The sequence below is a fragment of the Rissa tridactyla genome, chromosome W (genome assembly GCF_028500815.1).
Source record: "Rissa tridactyla isolate bRisTri1 chromosome W, bRisTri1.patW.cur.20221130, whole genome shotgun sequence".
Taxonomy (NCBI): Eukaryota; Metazoa; Chordata; class Aves; order Charadriiformes; family Laridae; genus Rissa; species Rissa tridactyla.
Genome location: NC_071496.1, coordinates 3,472,717 through 3,496,084, shown reverse-complemented (window position 1 = coordinate 3,496,084; position 23,368 = coordinate 3,472,717). Strand labels below are relative to the sequence as shown.

Sequence of the window (23,368 nt, the reverse complement as noted above, 5' to 3'; positions counted from 1 at the left end):
ATAACAACTGAAAGATGCAGTTAAATTAAATCTCAAGTCATTAAACTATTACATCAAATTATCTTTTTAGGTACTTTTATACTTAACCTTAGAGTAATATGATCGTAAAGTCTCAGAGAGGCATGTCCTGGAACACGTATTAACACTGAAAATTAAACAGTTGTCACATTTTCATCCTCAAAAATCCAGAGCAACTGATAAATCAACGTGTTGTTTGTTTGTTTTTTTTTTTTTTTTTTTTAACACAGCATTGCAGTTAAGAGTTCAAATGAGTGCAAACCAAAGATACTTCAGCAGTACAAAGATATTATTCAAGTCCGTGGAAGACGTCTCCTTCTTGTACCCAAACTAGAGACCTTCCAACAAGCCGTGCAATTAAATTTTAAAACTGTTGCCTATTTGCGGGTATTGGCTCAGTAAACCGAAGAGGACTGTATGTATTCGTGTCTTCAGAACACACCAGTTTGCCCCACGACTGCAAAGGCTCACCGGGAATTGTTTTCTAGCATTTTTAGGGAATTATTTTCAATCATTTGTAGGCATTTTAATGTATCGTGCATGCCAAAGCCCTGTTCTTAAAAGTAATGGGTTTTTTTTAACCGTGTGATTTGAATATCCTGGAACACAAACGGCTCGAGAATTGCAAGCCGACAGGGTACAGTAAGTCTCTTGGCTATGAATAGCTGCGGTTTTGTTTTGCCGTTTGTAAGTGCGATTTTATTTAAAAAAAAAAAAAAAAAAGACGACGTTTCAGACATGACATCATTCCTACAGGTTCCTGTATTTTGGTGGCGGCGGTTACTCAGCCGTCACGCGTTGCGATAAATCTTTGCGGATTTAGGGATGCACCACTTCTGTTCTGAAGCGTCTACTGAAAACGTTTCGGTTCGATACTCACGTAATCAGGAAGCGGAGAGTCATTTGAACCGAGGGAACCTCTTAAGGACTGGGTGGCTTGTTCCAACACTTTGTTGTGTTTTTTCGACAGCAAAGAAAATAAACTGGAGGGGGGAAAAGGAAGAAAAAAAAAAAGAATTAAAATAATTTCTCAATAATGTTCTGAAATATCTGGTCAGAAGAGAGGTTTTAGTACATACACAAACTCGAGTAAGGGAAATTTTAAAAATGCAACGGGCAATAATTATAGAACTTCTTTATTTATTTAACATCTGGGCTAAGCAACAGCGGAATTTGAATTAGAAATACTCTATAGGATAAATGCCGTGAAGAAAGTCATGTGTTCACGGTTAAGTTCTTACCAGTCAAACTACAATGGAAGCAATGGCATACATGCAATTTTGGTTCATAATCAGTATGCGTTCACTAAAATGCCATTTCAAAGTGCAGCACTTCATGCGATATATTGCAATATATCGCAATATATCCTTAAGCATCTGGTGTATCATTCATTTCAAGAGCCTATTTGCTTAGTATCGGAAGAATCCAAGTATGCGACAGAAGCTTTGGGGATTTGGAGGCCGAGTTTTTGCATTTTAATATTATATGGTTTTTTCAGATTTATTTTAGCTTAAGACAAGGCATAGAGCATTATCCCAGCTTTATATAAAACCTGTGAAATCAGAGGTCCATATACATACAGGGAAATAAACATTTTTTTCGTTCATTCTGAAAAAAAGCGTGGCAAGGACACTCAGAGAGGCAGGTATAATCTGATATATAAGGAGAACGTAACTTGACTGCAATGGTGGAAGGAGGGATGAGAAGTCAGCAGAAGCAGTGGGCAAAGGCCACCAGCTACTGCTCAGCAGCTTCAAGGAGTCTCATAATTCGGTAAAGCCGCCAGATACCTCAAACACGGCTTTCAATTCCCAGATAATCCATTTTTCCCCCCTCCCCATCTTGGTATAGGTCACGTGTTTTAAGGATTTCTGTACTTAAAAACATTTTTTCTGGCTTTTTTTCAGAGCACTACAGGACTCCTATCAGGCTTTCCTAGGTTGACTGCATTGGTCCTTAGAAGGTAAAAAGGATGCTTTGACAAATAAACACTAACAAAACCACCAATGCCCAAGCACGCTGCTCTTGGAGTTGGTTTCTCTTGCTCTTGGGACAAAAAGCAGCGTCAGACTCCTGCTTTATCAGATTCAGTCACAAAATCATAGAATAGTTTGGGTTGGAAGGGACTTTCAAGATCATCTAGTTCCAAGGGACACCTCCCACCAGCCCAGGTTGCTCGAAGCCCCGGCCAACCTGGCCTTCAACCCCTCCAGGGACGGGGCAGCCACAGCTTCTCTGGGCAACCTGGGCCAGGGGCTCACCACCCTCACACCAAACAATTTCTTCCTCAGATCTAATCCAAATCTCCCCTCTTCCAGTTTAAAACTGTTGCCCCTCGTCCCGTGGCTCCCCTCCCTGATCCAGAGTCCCTCCCCAGCTTTCCTGGAGCCCCTTGAGGGACTGGAAGGGGCTGGAAGGTCTCCGCGGAGCCTTCTCTTCTCCAGGCTGAACCCCCCCAACTCTCTCAGCCTGTCCTCCCAGCAGAGGGGCTGTTAATTAAAGCCAGTTTAGTAATTAAAAAAATTAAGTGGCAAAATACTACCTCAGTGTTATATTCTACATAGCCTCTATTTCTTAGAGCTGGAGGACAGCTTCAGTGCTCAGAGGCAGGTGCTTGGAAAGCTTCTCTGCCTCAAGGAAGGATGCTCGGCATTTGAAGAAGTCCTCATAAGGGTTTTTTTTTTACTTAACGTATATCATTGATATCGTATCCTTCATAGCGTGTAGGAGTCAATTCCTCCGAGTATCATTGTTTATCCCCTCATTGCTAGTCAAGAGGCCCAGGAAAAGGCTTCTCCAACACTTACCACCACCACAAAGAATTAGTTACACTTCTTAAGCCCAAGTCTTACCTCTCGAGAGCCAACTCAATCAATTCCACCGCTTCCCAACACCTCTTCAGTCAGATATTTCTGAGAACAGATTAACAGCTTCCTTTTACGGACAACCTTCACCACACGTAAGGTATCTAATGAACCTGCATGAGAGCCCTTGGGTACGTTGTACCATCCTCAAGGTTCAGCCTGAGGAACGGGCTCGAGATGGCATGGCCGAAACCAGGGTTGGTCCCCAGCCACTCAAATCCCAGTCCCACCAGGACACTATTGCTCGGGCGGTGATAATCGCAATTGGGCTGATATGGCAGGAACATCAGATGAGATTACAAGACCTCCGTGGTGGTTACGAGAGTTGAAAATATTTAGTGTTTTCAGGGTAAGACAATATATTTGACGTCATGAAAATGAGAATCTTATTTTTTCCTGCGTGCTATCCAACACAGCCTCCAGAAGACGTGTCATTCCTGGGACCAAATGCCAACCTCCCACTAAATTCACAGCTATTAGTCAAAACCACTAGAACATTCCCCGTTAAAAAGCAGCACCGCGCAAATAAGATACACTAGTAAGGCTTCCATCTTTTTCCCCTTCCATTATCAGTCTGTATTCACGCGCTGAAATTTTTGTTCTAACCAAAATTTGGATTTGCAGCCCGGTCCTTGGCCTGAAACAGCAGCACTCCTTTTTGAATCGCTGATATTTTTGAAGGCTCAGATTTCAGAGATACTGTCATCAGCACCATCTAGTGCTGCGGAGACAGAATAATCGGTTAAAACCAACCTGGTGATGCTTATGGGCGAAAGGGGGAGGGGTGGGGCGGGCGGTGCAGCAAGAACAGGTTAAATCTGGTGACTGTCTGCTTCAGAAGATACAGATAAATTTCCCAGAGAGGAAGAGTTTGGAAGAAAAAGGATCGCCAACAAGTAGATTCTTCTCCCAAATACATAAAGCATTGTGGGTAACAAGGAAATTTCAATACAGAGAAGTGGGATCAGGATGTTGAAAAGTGCATTTGTTCAATACGCGTGAAGAGGAAAATGCACGTACATTGATATTCCGCGTGGAATTGGAAGAGCGAAGAGTAAATGTATTTTCTCTGACAGAAACGTAGAGAACTGGGAAAAAGGAGGAGAAAGGAAAAGGATGGAAGACTATTTCTTTATATCCTATTTTTGCTTCCTTAAATATTTTCTTTTTTGTAATTTTTTTTTTTTAATTAAACGTTAATGTCACTAAATTCGAGTGCTTGTTTATGGCATAAGCAAACCCTTGGTGGTTGGTTTCTATTTCCAAAGCAACAGGCACCGCCCTGTACGCTCTATTATACGTTATCTTTGGCACTGGGGCTTCCCCTTGCACAGTTTTGCTTTCCTGCCACATCTCATCACCTTCACACCTGGTCTGGGACACTTCTTTGTGGGACCAGTGCCTAGAACACCAAGATTCAGGTTAAAAAAACCCACCCAGGTCAAAAAAAACCCAAACCACCCCAACCCAATTCTCCTCTTCAGAAATTTGTTATCCTTCTCCAAGAGCCATCCCGTAGAGGAGCATGAGGGCAGGGACACGTAGGCAGGGATTTTTCCATGCTAAGAATACAAACATCTAGAACTGCACCCAGAGCAAACTCAAAGAGCTCCACAGAAACACGACAATTAAACAGAAAAAAATTAAGGCCAGATGCTGTGATTAGCTGAGGAATTTGGAGCTCTGAAGGAAGCAGCGTTGCCTCCCGAAACGGTGTGAAACTTCACCACCAAGTAATTCACTTCTTATTACGCCCCTCTCTCTACCTCTGAAAACCACCTTGATAAATATCAACTTTGGTTTTGAAGTATCAGGACATATTTAATTACAATCCTCGGAAGGCATTTGCGTGAAATTTAGCTCATAAAAATCTTTTAGCGTCAACAAACGTTGCCTTCAAAAGGAGATGCGTGATTTTGTGGCAGTCCTGTCTTCAGCATCTGGAAGGTTTTGGGTTTTATATGGATTTTTAAGGCATGAATAATGCAATTTAAAAAAGGCAACGATGCTTTACAGCAAGGACCTTCCCCTCCCAACAACAAGGTACATGAGACAAGCACCAATTCATGAAGAGGTGGAAATTAAGACCGTCTCCCAAATTCCCCTCACGTGTCTTAGTCACACTTCTATTTTTTCCCCACTAAAAATCAAGCTGAGATCTAATTGAACGATATTACATATGAAAAATATGTATACGTGTCAACTTGTGCAGCCTGCACAGGTTGACGAGAATACAGAGTCTTCTACCAGAAGACTTTTCCTCTTTCTTCCGTTCTTCTCCATCGACTCTCAGACACGCTAGGGAGATCGACAGCCCTTTGATCTCACCCAATACAGACATTTTATAACAGTAACAAATTACGTTTAGAACAAGGAAAACATCTTGGTACCTCACCCCACCTCTCACTCACAGAAGTACTTGTGGACCACTGTTTAGGAAGCCAAATAATAGGTCGGAAGAAGAGCAAGATGAAATAACAGCCGGCATCTATTACGGATCATCAAACGGCCCCACGGATGAGCTCAACCAACGAGGAAGACTCAAGGCCGAACGACAATCTCAATTTTTAGGAATTTTAGGAATTAAGAAAGCATTGGTTTCTTAACTCCCTCTACACAGATGAAGTTTTAAGGCTGAACCTCGATCAACAAAGAAATGATTACAGACGAACCAGAAATGGTTGCTTAAATACGCGTGATTTGATTATGTGTTGTTTGCACACACAATAAAATTCCAACCAGTAATAGAGGAACGTTAATGCTTTCAAAAAGCCAATTCCACAAAGCCTGTGGATCCAAAAAAAAAAAAAAAAAAAAAAGAGAAAAAAAAGCCAGTAATGGGAACTCATTTAACAACTTTCTTCTTGGTCAACCTAAAATCAGAAGCCAACAATCACGAATGGAAAAAAAAAAAAGCTTCTGCAAGTTCCGCAGAAAGTCTGATTTACAGCAGATTGAAAGAGCTTATAAAGTAAACTTCTCATATACAAAAAATGAATGTATAAAATGGAACTTCCGGAACGAAAAAATTCGGGGGGAAAAAAAAAAAAGATAAGGGAATTAAAATTAGAAGTTGAAAGTAAATCCAAAGTTAGAATTTGCCAAAAACTGGAGCTTTCTGAAAGCTTTGGATAACGAGACGGAAAAGTACCGGTGTACTTGATTTTAAGAAAGTAAATAAGAGGCCCCGAGATAACGCCACGCCAGCTAATCCTGAGCGTAATAACGAAATAGCCATCGTGAGACTCATTCAAAGGAGGATATCCCCGGCATAGAAAACCAGACCTTGTCAAGCGCACTCAATTTTTTTTTTTCAAGACGACTAGAAATAAGATCAAGCATGACAGTACCCAGGTCGTAACAAGCTTCTACGCGTCATTTATATGACTTGGTTCCACCTGGGGTTTTTAATTAAGAAACTTGAATGATAAAAACCGACGTGGCACATGTTATGTGAACTGAGAAATCTGAACAGATTGAAAAAACCTTCAAATTTGAATCTTGAAATAAGCTTTTTCCCTAGGTCAAATTGGAATACATTCTTGGCCCTTCCAAGTGCCAGTAAATATTTAATATTTGCTAAAGCTACCAAAATACTTTCAATGATATACACATGATATATATATATATATATAAGATGACGCGGATCATTGACATAGTTCAATGATAAAGAAATGTCATGGTTAAACTCTGCAAACGGCACATTGATCCCAGAAGCGTCAAATAAAGAGAAAAGGGCATTCAAATGAGATTTTTCTTTATCTTTCAAGAAGTTGGGACACAAAATAAACTTCTCCTGATTTAACACAGCCAAACTCAAAGGCACAAATTCAGCAGCAAAGAACCTAAGGTGCTCCGCAAGTGTGAAGGAGCCCTGGGAGAGGCAACTAAAGATGACCAGACCAACAAAGAGCTGCCCATAATGCAATGAAGCCGCTGAAGGAGAAATTGTCTTTGGCATGAACAAAAATAACTAGCGAAGTTTTGCTCTACAGCACCTGCCATTGATGTCCCGCAAGCAGATTTCACAACCATGGTTTGAAAATGCAAAGGTTCAAAGAAAAACGACAATATAAATTATTAAACCAGAAAAGGCACCTCTCCATGAAATGCTCAAGAAGCTCGATTACTTAATGGATTTGACAAAAGATGGAAGGCTGACTTGACCAAAATGCAAAACTGGAGGACAGTTTGTTAACAGAGGATCCTTCAAGCTATCAGAAGGAAAAAAAAAAAACCCAACCAACAAACCAAAACAAGTTTGGTGAATCAGAATCATACAATGATTTAGGCCAGAAGGGACCTTAAAGATCATCCAGTTCCAACCCCCCTGCCCTGGGCAGGGACACCTCCCACCACAACAGGTTGCTCCAAGCCCCATCCAAACCTGGCCTTGAACCCCTCCAGGGATGGGGCAGCCACAGCTTCTCTGGGCAACCCACGCCAGGGGCTCACCACCCTCAGAGTGAAAAATTTCTTCCTCAGATCTCATCTACATCTCCCCTCTTCCAGTTTAAAACCATCCCCCCTCGTCCCATGGCTCCCCTCCCTGATCCAGAGTCCCTCCCCAGCTTTCCTGGAGCCCCTTGAGGGACTGGAAGGGGCTGGAAGGTCTCCGCGGAGCCTTCTCTTCTCCAGGCTGAACTCCCCCAGCTCTCTCAGCCTGTCCTCCCAGCAGAAGGGCTCCAGCCCTCCCAGCATCTCCGGGGCCTCCTCTGGCCCCGCTCCAACAGCTCCCTGTCCTTCTGCTGTTGGTGCCCCAGAGCTGGAGGCAGCACTGCAGGGGGGTCTCCCCCGAGCGGAGCAGAGGGGCAGAATCCCCCCCCTCGCCCTGCTGCCCACGCTGCTGGGGATGCAGCCCAGGATGTGGTTGGCTTTCTGGGCTGCAAGTAAAACAGAAGTGAAAGTACCAGTTGCATGGGCCCAGCTCTCTTACAGAGGTGGTTGAAACCAGGCACGAGGTGCAATTAATCCTGTTTACACTGTCAGGGCTCCCATGGGGGGAAGCCCAGTGCATCTCTGCTACTACACATCAGGAGCAGGAGGAGGTTGCACTTCGAACACAAACTCAAAGCCAGCTCATCGGTGTGGCACCACCATCCTCAGGCTCTGGCAGTCTCCTTCCACTTGGTCCTTGAAGGTCTGCAAGTCATCAGTGGCAGACAGAAAAGCCAGACTGGGATTCCTCCTCAACTGCACAGGGGTTTTATTGCAATCAGACACGGGAACGACAGAAAGACACAGTCCTGAGGACAAACCCTTGGCTTCAGGCTGCTACTGGAGCCACCCCACGTTGGGGACAGCATAGTCTGGCTCTACCCAGGAGGGTAGTCAACGGGTTGGGACAGCGATAGAAGTCTTTAAACCAAGACTGGATGCTTTCCTAAGAGCTATGTCCTAGTTCAACCATAGAAATTCCAGCCCAGAAGAAGAACTGATCGCTTTGTTGGTCCGTGTTATGTTAGAGGTCAGCCTATAGGACCAAAGCGGTCTCTGCTGGTCCGATACGCGTTTAGGTACTGGTCTACACATACTGCATCAAAAGAGATGGAAGGAACATTACTGTATAACTTCCATACGTTTTAATTTCTTTCTTTTTTGTTTTTTTTTCCATGCTACATAATCTGACGAGAGATGCAGATGGCAAATCATCTTGGGAGACAATTAACTTTTTTTACGGGTTTCATAGTTTTTAAAAAAATCTGGCAAAGGTAAAACTGGCGAAGGTATCTCCAGAATTCAATTCTTGCTTTAGCGTCCTGGCGTATCGTCACCGTTACAGGCAAGAAGAGTAACACATCCGTCACTTGTGCCATCTTCTGCAATTAATGGGGCGATGGTTCAATAAAATATGCAATTTCATAAAGCTCGAGGAAAATTTGAAGCAGTTTAGGTGTGTATTCAGAGAGACGGGAAGCGACGCTTGCTTGGCATACGGATCGGAAGATTTATGTCAGAGATCACGCAACCGATGGGGTCACAACACGCCAAATGTCCCAAGGCTCCAAAACAGCAGATCTCCCCGTAAACCAAAACTAGGGAAGGTTTGAAAGACACACTGAGACAAAGGTGGGTTTCACATGCAACCTTTTAGATATTCTGGAATGAAATAATCTGGGCCAAAAAAAAAAAGCTACTACTTTGGGCAGGGAAGATGTGAACAACCTTTGAAGCCGAAAAACCAAGAGTCAGAGAGTGGGAGACCAACGGAGCAGATCAGCAGAGGAAGGTCAGATGGAGCTTTATGCCAGAAAGAAGGAATAAGGATTGAGCTTCTCCCAATCCAAATCACAGTGAGCTTCTCGAGGAGAAAAATTTTCAATTAGCTGAATGTTTAAAAATATTCTATAAGCATCGAGTACAGAATTACTTGAGGGCCAAAGCGCTGCTCAACATAGTTTACTTGAAGCTTGGAAATTCAGACCGTTTAAATCTTTTCTCCTCGCTCTTCTAGTTCAGAAGTATAGCGCAAATAAATTGCACGGCACACGAACACAAAACACTATCTGGTGATGGAAAAAAAACAGTTCCAGGGATCAAAAAATTCGATGATGAATGTTCTCAAACAATTCCGCAATACTCCGTGCTGTTCCTTCTCTCCGCTCTCATATACATGCCAAATGTACTATTGTTCTCAATTTTAAAGAATTAAACATAAGCCCTAAAACACCGAAACCATGTCATGCAAATACTCCTTTAAACAATAGGATTTTACAATGCCTGCACGAACGCCACAATCACATTAGAAAAAGAACTCCTTTATATAGCAAGCTCTAAAAATACCTTCGTTTTGAAACCTGACGCGTGAAAGTTCAAACCATACCTTAATTCCTGTATATATAAGGAACGCTTTCTTGGGTTTGACCTAGTTTTTTAATGGATTACAGCAAAGAAAGAGAGTGCTATGGCACGAGAGCTCGACTCGTGGACGGGATAAGACGCCTGCGCAGACATTTCCAAGCAGAGGACCTGAAGAGTCCATCTGCTTGAATAACGGTTCACGTATGGTCACACGAGAGGTCACACCAACACAAATGCACCGTGCTGTTTCATATGAAATATAATAAATATATTGTCCTATAGTTCTACATGGGGGGACGGGCCGCAAGCAAGTGGAGTAGGGGCAGCTGAGCATTCCGTAGGCGATGGAGAAGTGCTCTGTAAGCACTTAAGGAACCAAGCCCTGAGAGAAATCCATTTAGCATGAATAAGTGCAGAAAAATCACGAAGTCCTCAAATGCCCGCGTCTACTGAAGAGCCCTTGAGGCATTTTGCATTTGAATTATCCAAGCCGTAATGGCACATAAATAGAAATAACGAGAGAGAACAGCCGTGGAGAACTCCAAGGTCTATCCGGGGCAGTTGACTCCATGGAGGGAACACTGCTCTTATTTACTTGAGCCCAACTCTAACGCCTGGAAGACATTTAGGATCCCAGGAAAGAGAAAGTAACCAATAAAGATGTCAAATTGCTAAACAGAAAATAAGAACGTACTTTATATCTTTCTTTCTGATCTTGTAAAGGGAAGCGTGACTAACTTCTGCTGAATGAAGCTTTGCTGTATTTAACGTTAGGTCCGTCTGGCTTGCGGAGATGATGTGAAACCAAGAGACTGAGGGTGTGCAGCCTCCACAAAGGTCATATATGCAAATGAAATGGGTTGTACGGGCATCGCTGATGGACTTCCTCGCCAAAGAGCGTTTAAAGGATCAGGGAATGAAAAGGGCCTCTCCCAAGCATTAGAAGGTCCACGCGAGGCCGGTAGTGTCACGTTCTGACTTTCCTGGTCGGTGATCAGACTTTATTCTGACTTTTCTCGTCTAGTGCCTTCTCAAAAATCTAAGTTTGTGCCCCCTTGGAAAGAGGCCGCGCACCTCAGCTGCCTGCTATGTCGGGACAAATCCCAAAGCATCCCAAATGATTTTAACGCAACCTGGGCAAACAAACGATTTCTATCGCATTTTCCTGTTAAACAGCAAGCATCAAAGACTATTCCTTTAATTCTACAGCCCTGAACTTGATCAAAATAAATGAAGTACTTCAAGATACCTTTCCTGGACGACAAAAGCTTCTCATTAATTTTACGGAGTATTCTTTTATCATCTGCCACTGCTTACATACGAACAGAGATCTATAACCGACATACTATAAAGACATTCCAAATTCCGTCTCCTAAAGAAAATTTCTTATTAATAAAAGTAGAAAAGCACGCAGTCACAATACGCTTGTGGAAAAAAAATTTTTAAGCAAATTCAGAAGCAACTTGGAAAAATTAATGGAGGCTTTGCGTTAACAAACAGGATTTCCTGTTCGTATGGAATCGAAAAGACAAAGAGACCAGAAAAAAAAAAAGCAAGGAATTTGATGTGGCGAGCCGAAAGTAAATATTTACCAAAGTAAGCCCAGAGTTTAATTTGCAGAGAGCGGGGAAATGTATTTTTCAACTGAAGGCATAAATTGTTCGGCGGCTCGTGGCCACCTTCCAACGAACGTTGGGAAACTGACGCTCCCATCGCTAGAGAAGTAAAAGGAACAGAAAGCGGTAAAGCCCTTCCCCCGTAGCTTGGTACGGATCATCTCATTCCCCTTTGGTCTGGCGTGCCAAATAACAGCCTCTTAATTGCACTTAAGAGCCAGGCAATGATGGGGAGCGCCACCGAGAAACAACGTTTTCCTAACTTCGCGTCCTATTAAAATAGAAACTCAGTAACCAGACTTTGATCTACGACAGATGTAACCCCCCCACCACCACTCAAATGTGCTGTATTCTCTAACCGAGAGAATGGCAAGCGGCAAACTAAATTCAGGCCGGCTTAAAGCCATGGGGGAAAATGTATGCATTCCAGGATCAACAAAATACATGTTTGTAAAGCTCAGACTAATTATAAGGTTTATTCCGAGCTAAATATCCCTGAATCCGCCTTAGGTGTCTCAAGGCATGAATGTAATCCCTTTCAATGTTCCCTGTGTTTGCCCTGTCGATATTTTATAAGAATATGGAAAGGGCAATAGGGTCCACGATTTTTCCATCTCATCCACTTGCTCTTAATTCAATAGAGTAAGTGTTTCATAGCTGCTGAGAGAAGACATTTGTCTTGAATTAGGACACGACTCTGTGGGTGAGAATCGGAGGAAATTGCCAGAGAAAGCAGCCTGAGCAAAACTCCCACCCAAAAACCCAAAGACAGACTCGGAACAATGGAAACAACAACAAGAAAATTCAAAAGGCATCACTGCCCTGCGACCTAAAGTCCAAATCCTTACCCACTGAGCTGCTTTTATTTGGTACGGTTTTGCTCAAGCGCACCGGGCGTGTGTGTACATATGTCTTTGGGTCATTGCTACACGACTAAAGAAAATCGCTGTCGCCTCTCTGTACTCACTCTGACGGGAACGAATCTGGATCCTCGTTAGGAGTGAACAGACTCATTCCGTAGGCAGGAGATCACAGGGTATGTGCGTTGCTAACGGCCCTCTTTAGGCTAAGACTTAAGCAAAACATGAGTCTTGAACTGGGCTTCCGTCACCGAGCGGCCTCACTGCTGGCATCAGATGTCACCCACACCCCGTCCTTACAGCAACCCCGCTCGGGGTGGGTTCGGTCTTCCAGTGCCCCGATGGGGTTAAAATGAATCATTCGTTGCATTCTCCTTTGAACCTCAGAAATAACACCATGGCTTTGACCCAACTGCAGAAAAGTGAGGTTCAATATTGAAGCAGTAGAACAAGAAACAAGGCACGAGGACACATCATCATGCTGTAAACAGATAATGTTGGTTTTATCTCATGCCTTTGTTTCTTTCCCCCCTCCTTTCTTCTCCGAAGTCCTGTCCTAAAGGTCTCTTGGCCATTCTTGCTCCACAGGAATGAGTTTTATAGTTCTACTCATGCGCTGACCTTCTCTTCGGTCAGGTGTCCATCCTGATCACGTCTTCCTACCTCCACGGTGATCCCAGCAGCGCCCCACTAATGGTCTCGGAAAGCCTCCACGTGCCTCTCCCTAATCCCTACGGTTAGTTTACTTACCCTACTGACATAAAACCTCTCAATTTTTAAATTGGAAACATTTTTCTGGAGGAAATAAAGAAAATCAATTGGATCTATCAGGACTCTACAGTAAAGCTAAGGACCTTATAGAAATGACCCAAAATTTAAGCCCAGGTTGGACGGGGCATGGAGCAACCTGGTCTGGTGGGAGGCGTCCCTGCTCATGGCAGGGGGGTTGGAACTAGATGGTCTTTAAGGTCCCTTCCAACCTAAACCATTCTATGAAGACATGCTGAGAGAGCTGGGGGGGTTCAGCCTGGAGAAGAGAAGGAGGTCTCCAGAGAGACCTTAGAGCCCCTTCAGTACCTTAAGTGGGCCTATAGGAGAGATGGAGAGGGACTCTTTAGAGATAGGACAAGGGGGAATGGTTTTGAACTGGAAGAGGGAAGATTTAGATGAGATCTGAGGACGAAATTGTTTGCTGGGAGGGTGGTGAGCCCCTGGCCCAGGTTGCCCAGAGAAGCTGTGGCTGCCCCATCCCTGGAGGGGTTCAAGGCCAGGTTGGCCGGGGCTTGGAGCAACCTGGGCTGGTGGGAGGTGTCCCTGCACAGGGCAGGGGGGTTGGAACTAGATGATCTTTAAGGTCCCCTTCCAAACCAAACCATTCTATGATTCTATTAAATTCAAAACAGACATGGGTCTCACCACTAAGACGTGCTTCCCAAACATGACCTTGGATGCAAGGACTGTCTCTTGCATAACAATGAGGTCATTTCTAGACTTCTAACACCCCATAAAGAAAATCTGAAAGACAATGCATTTGTATCTGTAGATAACTTCCATAACTGGTCAGAATGGGTAATATTTTTTTTTCAAATCCAAATCCATAAATATTTTGTGTTTTCTTTGTGAGTATTTGTGAACCACCGAGAAACTGTTAGGAGTATCACAGGATCTAAAAAAAAAATCAGTAATTAAGGAAATGAATATTTTTTTGTCTTCCGGACAGAGTTTAGATGGCATGCGTTCAGCATGTCCTGGGGCCACACAGGGAATAAAGACGATGTAAAAAAAAAACAAAGCAGTGAATAATACTACATTCAGAACAAAAACCAATGCATCATCACTTAATTAAAGACCGTGTTTTTGCTTTTGAAACAAAGATGCTGAATTAAATCTTCACAGGCAACCTTAATCTATCATTTCCTAAACTTTGAGTGAAATTTCAATGTTGATCAAGGCAATTTTACTTCTTTTTTTTTATGCAGTAAGTGCGTAAAACTTAATATATTGGCTTGCGTGTATTACAACCTTCTTCAGCAGAATACCTCCACCCGTGATGGTTAGTGATTTTGGCTCTAAAAATCTACTTTTAACTATAGTTCCAGGCACGAAAAAAACGTATAGCTTGAGCTGTACATTTGGTACAGCTTGCTAACGTCAGAGCTAACGTCAGAGCAGCAGCCTGTTCATTCCCCTACAATTTCATCAGGCAGTTATTCAAATCGATGGTTGGACTCGATGATCTGAAAGGTCCCTTCCAACCTAGACAATTCTATGATATTCGGATTCCGAAGGATGTCCCTTCTTGGAACTTGCGATTCCCAAGGAAGGTGTATTCAAACCAGCAAACACAGAATTTCTAGGCAAGTTTCTAATATTCCTTTCTGAATCGATCATGTTGGAAGTGAAACACATAGAAAGGAAGAGAGAATAGAGTTTTCTATTAAAATGAACTCAAAATTCACGCCACAATATCTGGTACAACAAATGTATGCGCATACGTATAGATCCACTAAACTTCCTCCAAAAGACATATTTGTTGGAAATACTACTTTTGACTGCAAGTAACACTGACGTGCAGGTATACGTACGTGGAAAGAGACTGAAATGCTTAAAATTTTCAGAGGCACATGAAGGTACTACTACTCAAAGAAAGGAAAAACGCAAGAAAAACGCAGGATAACGTCAAATAACGTAATAAATTAAATACTTTTCAACACCAAGAGCAAGATTAAGTTTAACCTCTATTACTAAAGTTTTCCTGTAAAAGTGTAATAACAATGTCCTTCAAAAATAAATACCACAAGTAAAAATTGTCTACATCCTTCACTGTAATGTCAACATCAATCCCCTTTGTTGAACTTCTGTGGATTTATGTACCTAGACACAAACCTGCAAAATGTAACCAGTCATAAATAAACCTCTTTCCAAAAGGCAAACTCATGTCAAAGTAGATGGGAAATAAAAAAATAGGTCTTTTCATCCTGAAAAATACCCGTCTCATTGAAAGAAAACATTTACCAAGAGGACTAATTTTTTTTTTTTTTTTTTTTTTTAAGGGATTTCAATCTCCCCTCAGAATCCAACAGCAGCGGATGCTGAACAAAACAAGGGATAATGAAGCATTTCGTAAGAGTTCCAACTCACTATGGAAAAAGCTACAGTTAATGATCCACGCGGAGGTTAATTTGGCTTTCGGAAGCCCCAGCCTGCTCTTGCCCAGTTCAGTACAAGTGCTGCGCCAACATCCTGGGAAGCCAGCCCATGGCATTTTCTTAACTCCACTTCTTCAACTTTTTTCTTTATTTTCTTTATTTCTTTCTTCTTGGTAGCTAGAACCCCTTAACAGCACCCACGCCCATTCCTACCTACGCGTTAGAAATAACGCCAGGGTCTTTCATCTACTTTATTTCCCGTGCAACTTCATGATGAACCGTAAAGCTGCCCATCCTAACTTCGCATCCTAAACTTGGCGAGTTCGGTGACTTTCTGTCGCCTCATTCTACAGCTCTTAAAAAAAAAAAAAAAAAAAAGGTAAAAGGTAAAAACAACCTGTGCAAATCTAGATCAAGGACCTGTGCAAAGTCCTTGGTTGGTTTGGGGTCCCTCAGGTTAGGGGCTTATCTGCTGGAGAGCAGCTCTGCTGAAAGAGACCTGGGAGTCCTGGTGGGCAACAAGTTGCCCATGAGGCAGCGATGTGCCTTGTGGCCAAGAAGGCCAGTGGTCTCCTGGGGCGCATTAAAAAGAGCGTGGCCAGCAGGTCAAGGGAGGTCATCCTCCCCCTCTGCTCTGCCCTGGGGAGGCCACAGCTGGAGCACTGGGTCCAGTTCTGGGCTCCCCAGTTCAAGAAGGACAGGGAACTGCTGGAGACAGTCCAGCCGAGAGCTAGAAAGATGATCCAGGGACTGGAGCAGCTCTCTGCTGAGGAAAGGCTGAGAGCCCTGGGGCTGGTCAGCCTGGAGAAGAGCAGACTGAGAGGGGACCTCATCAATGCTCAGCAATAGCTAAAGGGCGGGTGGCAAGAGAATGGGGCCAGACTCTTCTCAGTGGTGCCCGGTGACAGGACAAGGGGCAACGGGCACAAACTGGAACACGGGAAGTTCCATCTGAACATGAGGAAAAATTTCTTTCCTTTGAGAGTGCCAGAGCCCTGGAAGAGGCTGCCCAGAGAGGCTGTGGAGTCTCCTTCTCTGGAGATATTGAAACCCTCCTGGATGGGTTCCTGTCCAGCCTGCTCTGGGTGACCCTGCTCTGGCAGGGGGTTGGAGTAGACGATCTCTGAAGATCTTGCCCAACCTCTGCCAGTCTGTGATTCTGTAACGGTTACAAACGCAACTCCTGAGTATGGCATATAGGTATCTAGAACATAACGTGGTCTTCAACATCTAGAAAACGTTTTTAGAAATATATCACAGACAGTTCAAACTACGTGTCATTGCAAGAAGATGGCAGTTACAGAACGGATCATCTGGAAGCCTTTAAGGAAGGGAAAATGTTTGGAGTACTGAATTCGCCTAGCTTTTATCTCCATCATCGGAGCTGCTCTCCCCGACACATGCGATCAAAATCACCGCAGCTCACAGCCGGAAAAGGCTTTTCAGCATCCTGAAGAAGCTCCGTCTTTGACCATCCCTTCTGCTTTTAGAAAAATACTTTCCATATTTAGCGAAAAGCACATCTTACCCATGTTGCGTAAACCCAACCTTGACGGAGCTAAAATGTAATCAGGTTTTTTCACTCTAGTCTGCCTCTCAGGGTTTTTAATGTTGTTCTTCAGTTAAAAAAGGTGTTAGAGACGTTACCGGTAAGATTTAGAAACGTTACATGGGCATGAAGAGCCCTTACGCAAGAGAAAGTAGATTTTATTTTAGGTAACACCTCGAAGTTATTGTTCGTTGCTTCTTCCGTAGGAAAAAGGTCATTATTTCCCACATAGACTGTCATCCTAAATTACCTTATTCACTACTGAACTTGTCATTCTAACGAGAGGTTATTTTATTGCCTTCAGACAAACACACTCAAGTCTCAGGACTGGTGGGAAAACTGATACAGATTTGATTTAATGATTCATTTCAGCATACTTGCAGTTGTGCAATATTTTTCCATCTTCAAAACCAACATGATATATTTTTTTTTTCCTTAAGTCCCAGTCCCTCATGTTGCACAGTAATTTAATTTACATTGTCTTCAATTTATTTGGAAATTAACCTCATTCCCATAGCGAAAATACGTTGTGTGTTTGCGCTTTACCTCCCACTCGGTTTTATACATCTTATTCCCCTGTGCGATTCTCTCTGCCCCTATCAATTCAAAAATCCTCCCAAATTCCTAAAGAAATGCCCTCCCCAAAATGTACTTTTTAAAAAGACAGATTTTGGGGATGTTCCAGGTCATTGCGTGTTTTTCCCAAAGCAAAGAAAACACTCCCAAGAACAGAATTAGCGCGATGATACAGCAAACACCAACAGTTTTCTATTCTATACAAAAAGCAAGCACAACCCTCATGGGTTGGGACGGTAAATTCTCCTCCGCCTTGGGCTGGAGTTGGAGCACGGGACCAAATACAAACGCATTACAACGGGATAAAAAGACAAGATGTTCAGAAGCGACACAACGTGGCTTTCTAGGCACGTATAAATATCTTTCTGAATTTAAATTTATCCAGGTGACGCCCAAAGGCGCGCAAAGATGAGTTCTCGCAACCCCGCTGGTGTAATCTGGATTAATCTGTGGCCCAATCTATTCTGGATACCACAGCAATTCGCAAGTGCGATCCGCTACACAAACAGTACAGCGGCGCTCAGAAGAAAAATCAAGATAATCATAACGTATTCAAATTGAGATAAACTCACGAAGCAGGGGCTTGATAAGTGGACAGGGAGGTGGACAGAAAACTGGCCGAACAGTTGGGCTCAGAGAGCTACGAAGTCCACCTGAAGGCCAGTCACGAGTGATGTACCCTACGTGTTGGTTCTGGGGCCAATGCTCTTCAACATCTTCATTAATGACTTGTTTGATGGGGCAGAGAGCACCCTCCGCAAGTCTGCAGGTGACACAGAACCGGGAGGAGGCTGACGTACCAGAGAGTTGTGTTGCTATTCAGGAGAACTTGGGCAGGCTGGAGCAACAGGCCAACAGAAACCTTGTGAAGCTCAAAAGGAAATACCAGGGCCAACCAGTAGGACCTGGGGGTCCTGGTGGACACCAAGTTGAACGTCCTCCAGCAATGCACCCTCAAGGAAAGGAAAGCCAACAGCACCATGGTCTGCATGAGGCAGCGTGTTGCCAGCCCATCGAGGGAGGTGATCCTTCCTCTCTGCTCAGCACTGGGCAAGCCTTATCTGGAGCACTGGGCTCACCAGTAGAGATATGGCCATACCGGAGCAAGTCCAGCAAAGAGCCACAAAGGTGATTAAGTGATTGGAGCATCTGATATGCAAAGAGAGGCTGAGAGACCTAGGACTGATGAGTCTGGAGAAGAAAAGGCTCAAGGGGATCTCAGTGCGTACAAATATCTGATGGGAGGGTGTAACGATGACAAAGACTCAGCGCTGGTTACCAAGGGTGTTTATGAAGTCACCATGCTTAGAGATACTAAAAATCATCTGGATACAGACCTGCGCAACCAGCTCTGCAATTTCCAGAGGTCCTATCCAACCTCAGCCACTCAGGGATGCCCCAAAATCCACCATAAGCATGGCTAAACACTTAGCACAGCAGCAACAAACAACAAAACGTAAGGGTTGAATTTTCACCAACTGGAAGTCTATCGCACTATTCTGGACGGGTCACTTCCCTTAGATGTTTTTTATCCTACCTACAAAACTGGATTTTCCTCTTCCATAACACGTTTTGATAACTAGTAAGGAAGGTAGATGAGATGTGATACCGCACGTTATGCACCTAGCAGTATTTAAAGTAACCAAGTACGTGAGGCAGGAACATTAAATGGAAACTTTAAAATCTTTCATCAGTGTACACGTATTGAACTAGTTTTGAGCTAGGCTGACGCCCCAGAGAACTTTTCCAGCATTTAGAAGAAAAGCCAAACGCTAATCACTGTCCTGGAGGTTACACTGGGGCTGCAGGATTAGTCATCTTTGGAAACCAGTTGTGGTTGTTCTTATTTTCCTCTCCCACTGCTTTTTCTGATCTGCGGCTGGTGCAGTGGGAGCATTCTCATCAATGTTTTCTCACAAATTCAGCTTACAAACACGAAAGAACAAAAACACTTAAGAATAGCTCACAGCTCTACATCCTGCTGTAGAGTGGGGATCCAAAACCTCCATACACGACTTTAATCAATCCTTTGGAGGATTAGAATAAAAAGCTGACTAATTTCCCCCCTCCTTCCCCCCACCCCTGTGTTTCTTGGTCAAACAGTCTGTGGTGACGAATGGCGATACCAAAACGCGAGAAGAAATGACAGTTCTTGTAGTTGGATGTTCTCATTAGAAGCTGGAAATGAAAAGAACAAAAGAAATAGTTCTTGCAGTGTTACTAACTCTGCAAATCTGGAACGTTCTGGGTCATTTAGATCAGTACGAATGGATCTGGATGCCAGTTTCCAAGTCTTTAGCAGCTACACCTCCGTTAAGCAGATGGACAACGTTCCCTGCTCCCTCCATCCATCCCCTTTTCTCCCTGTCCTGCCTGGGGCCTGTAGAGCCCCAATGTCCCCCAGGGGAGCCAGGCCAGGTCTGTGGGACACAGCAGCTTGGAGGCAATGTGCCTACCACCCCTCACTGGTGGCACTCGCCCCTTTGCTGGAGAATCCCTAATTTAAATTGGAACAGTTGACCAGCTGAGAGACCACCCAGAACTACTCCGGAAGGAGAACCATGAGGATGATGCTTCTAATCACTTATACTGTTAATCAGATATTAAATAAAGATTTTAAAAAAAAAAACTTTTCCACACTCATGCTGCTTGGAGCAGCAATTAATTAGGAAAATGAAAACTCTCAGGTATTTTCACTAAGCAGTTCTACCCTGCGGCTCCTGTGCAGAATCACAGAATGGTTTGGGTGGGAAGGGACCTTCAAGATCATCCAGTCCCACCCCCCTGCCCTGGGCAGGGACACCTCCCACCAGCCCAGGTTGCTCCAAGCCCCAGCCAACCTGGCCTTGAACCCCTCCAGGGATGGGGCAGCCACAGCTTCTCTGGGCAACCTGGGCCAGGGGCTCACCACCCTCACAGCAAAGAATTCCTTCCTCAGATCTCATCTCAATCTCCCCTCTTTCAGTCTCTGAAGCTCATACCACAACCTCTGCTTTGAGACAGCCTGGGCTTACTGAAAAAAAAAATGATCTGGATTTTCCTATATAAGGTTTATCTCTTGGATTCATCGCGTTGAAACTAACGTGCCATTAAGGAACCTGAAGTCAGCCGGTACGTGCGGAACAACTAGGTGTGTTGCACAATCAGCCCCAAATCAGACTCCTCAACCACATGTTTTATGCACAATATCCCACAAACCAAACTACATTTCATGTGAAACCACCTACGATGTTAAGAGTATGTTGTGGGGTTTTCTTTTTTTTCCTGTCTTTAACCGCGCTATTGATTCTTGGGATTATTGACTAAAAATTACCGCTGAACTAAAATTTTGTATTACGGAGTGGGATACTTTGGATCCAACCTTAAAAGCCAATGTCTTGTCTCCTGCGTTAACAACATAAATGTCTTGTTGCTTCTGTTCTTCAGTCCTTTGCCAAGACTTGATTCATCACCACTGTTCATACGCAGGATTCCAATCCCTTAATCATAGAACCATTAATCACCTACATCTCTCTCTCCAGGAGACATCTGCAAAGTTCTTTGCTCCACCACTCTTCGGGGGCGCTTGCGAATCATTTGTTATCCAAGGTTTGCAAAGCTCTTTGAAATATCTTAGGACTTAAGACACTACCCAGATCTACTCTACTAAGGTAGAGACCCAGATCTATCTCTGGATGTCCACGTGTATGGATTAAACATTTAGTTCTCAATTCATTGCAAGAGCACAGAATCATGGAACTGCCTAGGTTGGAAGCGACCTTTCAGATCATCTAGTCCAACGATCAACCTAACACTGACAAAACCATCACTAATCTAAACTATATCTCTAAGCACTACATCTACCCGTCTTTTAAATACCTCCAGGGATGGTGATTCCACGACTTCCCTGGGCAGCCTGTTCCAATGCTTGACAACCCTTTCAGTGTAAAAATTTTTCCTAGTGACCATCCTAAACCTCCCCTGGTGCAACCCAAGGCTGTTTCCTCTTGTCCTATCGCCTGTTACTTGGGAGAAGAGAGCGATCCCCATCTCTCTACAACCTCCTTTCAGGTATTTGTAAAGCGCTCTTCACTATTTAAAAGGAAAAGGAAAAAAAAGTATACATTTTGATGCTTAACTTGAGGCATTCTGGTTGGAACATCTTCATCGCAACTATCAATTGTGATAGTTCTAGCTGCAGTCGGTACTTTCCACTAATTTCATCCGAACCTAACGCGTGCTGGAATCACAGCCCCAGCCTGTTGATTTGCAAGGAGGGCTCACGATGAAGAGGACCTTCTGCATAAGCCAAAATGTAGCTTTGGTGAGAATCTGCGTTTTAATTTGACAAATTGGAAGATGTTTTAAATCATTAACATATGTTTGTTGTTTTCCAAGTGAATAATTTTCTATATTTAGGCAATAATTACACATTTTACTAAGTTGCCTTCACTAGCTAAAGGTCACGCAATGCTGTCTGGGAAACCAAAACAGGTAACAGCACATCACCAAGGTGGACAAAAGAAAGAATACCCACGGTGCACTCCATGCTGACAGTGACAGTGAGTTATTGAAGCTGCTGGAGGGGTGACTTTCTCCACCCAAGAGGTGACGTTCTCCACCCTCGGAAACCCAGCAGATACTACAGAGGAGCTGAACCTCACTAAAGCTTTTGGGTCTAAGCAGAAAATGGGCTTACCCAGTGACATTCTTCACCCAAAAGTTGATGTTCTCCACCTTTGGAAATTCAGCAAATACTACAGAGGAGCTGAACCTCAGTAAGGCTTTTGGGTCTAAACAGAAAATTGGCTTACATGGTGACCTTCTTGACCCAAGAGGTGACGTTCTCCGCCCTTGGAAAGTCAACAGATACTACAGAGGGGCTGAACCTCACTAAGGCTTTTGGGTCTAAGCAGAAAATTGGCTTACCCGGTGACCTTCTTGACCCAAGAGGTGACGTTCTCCACCCTCGGAAAGTCAGAAGATACTACAGAGGGGCTGAACCTCACTAAAGCTTTTGGGTCTAAGCAGAAAATTGGCTTACACAGTGAGGTTCTTCACCCAAGAGGTGACGTTCTCCACCCAAAAGGTGACGATCTCCACCCTCGGAAAGTCAGCAGATACTACAGAGGAGCTGAACCTCAGTGAGGCTTTTGGGCCTAAGCAGAAAATTGTCTTAAATGAGCATAAATCCTTCTGCTTTCAGCTATAAACTATTAAACCATGTTCAGTCTGACATTCATTTTGTTCTTATTCTCCTGAACTCTTCAGGCAAGCTATAGAATATTTCTCTTTTTAGTTTCCAAACAATAGCTTATTTACATACTTATAAAAGAATAAGACACCCTCCCCAATCCTGATTAATTGCCAGACATTACGTATGAACGCAAAACCCCCGGACTCCAAACACACTGCTACAATGGAAATGTGTGAAAGTAATTTTGTTCCAATTTCATCTCATGGGAACGTGGGCTCATAAGCATTCAATTAAAAATAATTCCGTCTGATCGAGATGTGTTTTAGTTTCACATGCTAATGCGGCAGAATGCGTCTAGATCGTGCCTGTGATAAATTTTTACCAGGGCGGGAGGAATAGAGATTATTACATAGAAAGAACACAGGATTTGCCATTTTTCCCTTTCAATTTAATTTTTTTTTTTGTGTGTGTGCATAAGAATGCGGTGTTTTGGCAACTTATGCTCTTTTGAACTAAGATCACCCAGGGGGATAGTACCTGGGAAGATAACATTTGGAATGGGCAAATTCTGAACTAAAATGCAGCCTTTTAAAGAAATCTGTAAAACAAACAAAATACCAAAATCCCGCATGGCAATCTGCCTGTAACTCCGATTTTTAATGGCGAAAAGCCACTTTGATCAGTTCGTCTGACACAAGTCATCGGAATTCCCGCAGCTACTTCCTCCTCCAAGGCCAATAGCTGTGGCTGGCCTTGGAC

The 23,368-nt window shown here is 43.6% G+C and overlaps 1 protein-coding gene across 5 annotated transcripts in view; it reads right to left on the bottom strand.

Annotated features, from left to right (window-relative positions):
- Nucleotides 1–23,368, bottom strand: part of LOC128901939 (dymeclin) — a 240,007-nt gene that overhangs the window by 71,316 nt on the left and 145,323 nt on the right. For all 5 annotated transcript variants that reach the window (XM_054184095.1, XM_054184091.1, XM_054184096.1 and 2 more), the window contains one exon: nt 899–1,001. In XM_054184095.1, coding sequence (XP_054040070.1) covers nt 899–1,001 — 103 coding nt within the window. The remainder of the gene's footprint in view (nt 1–898; nt 1,002–23,368) is intronic.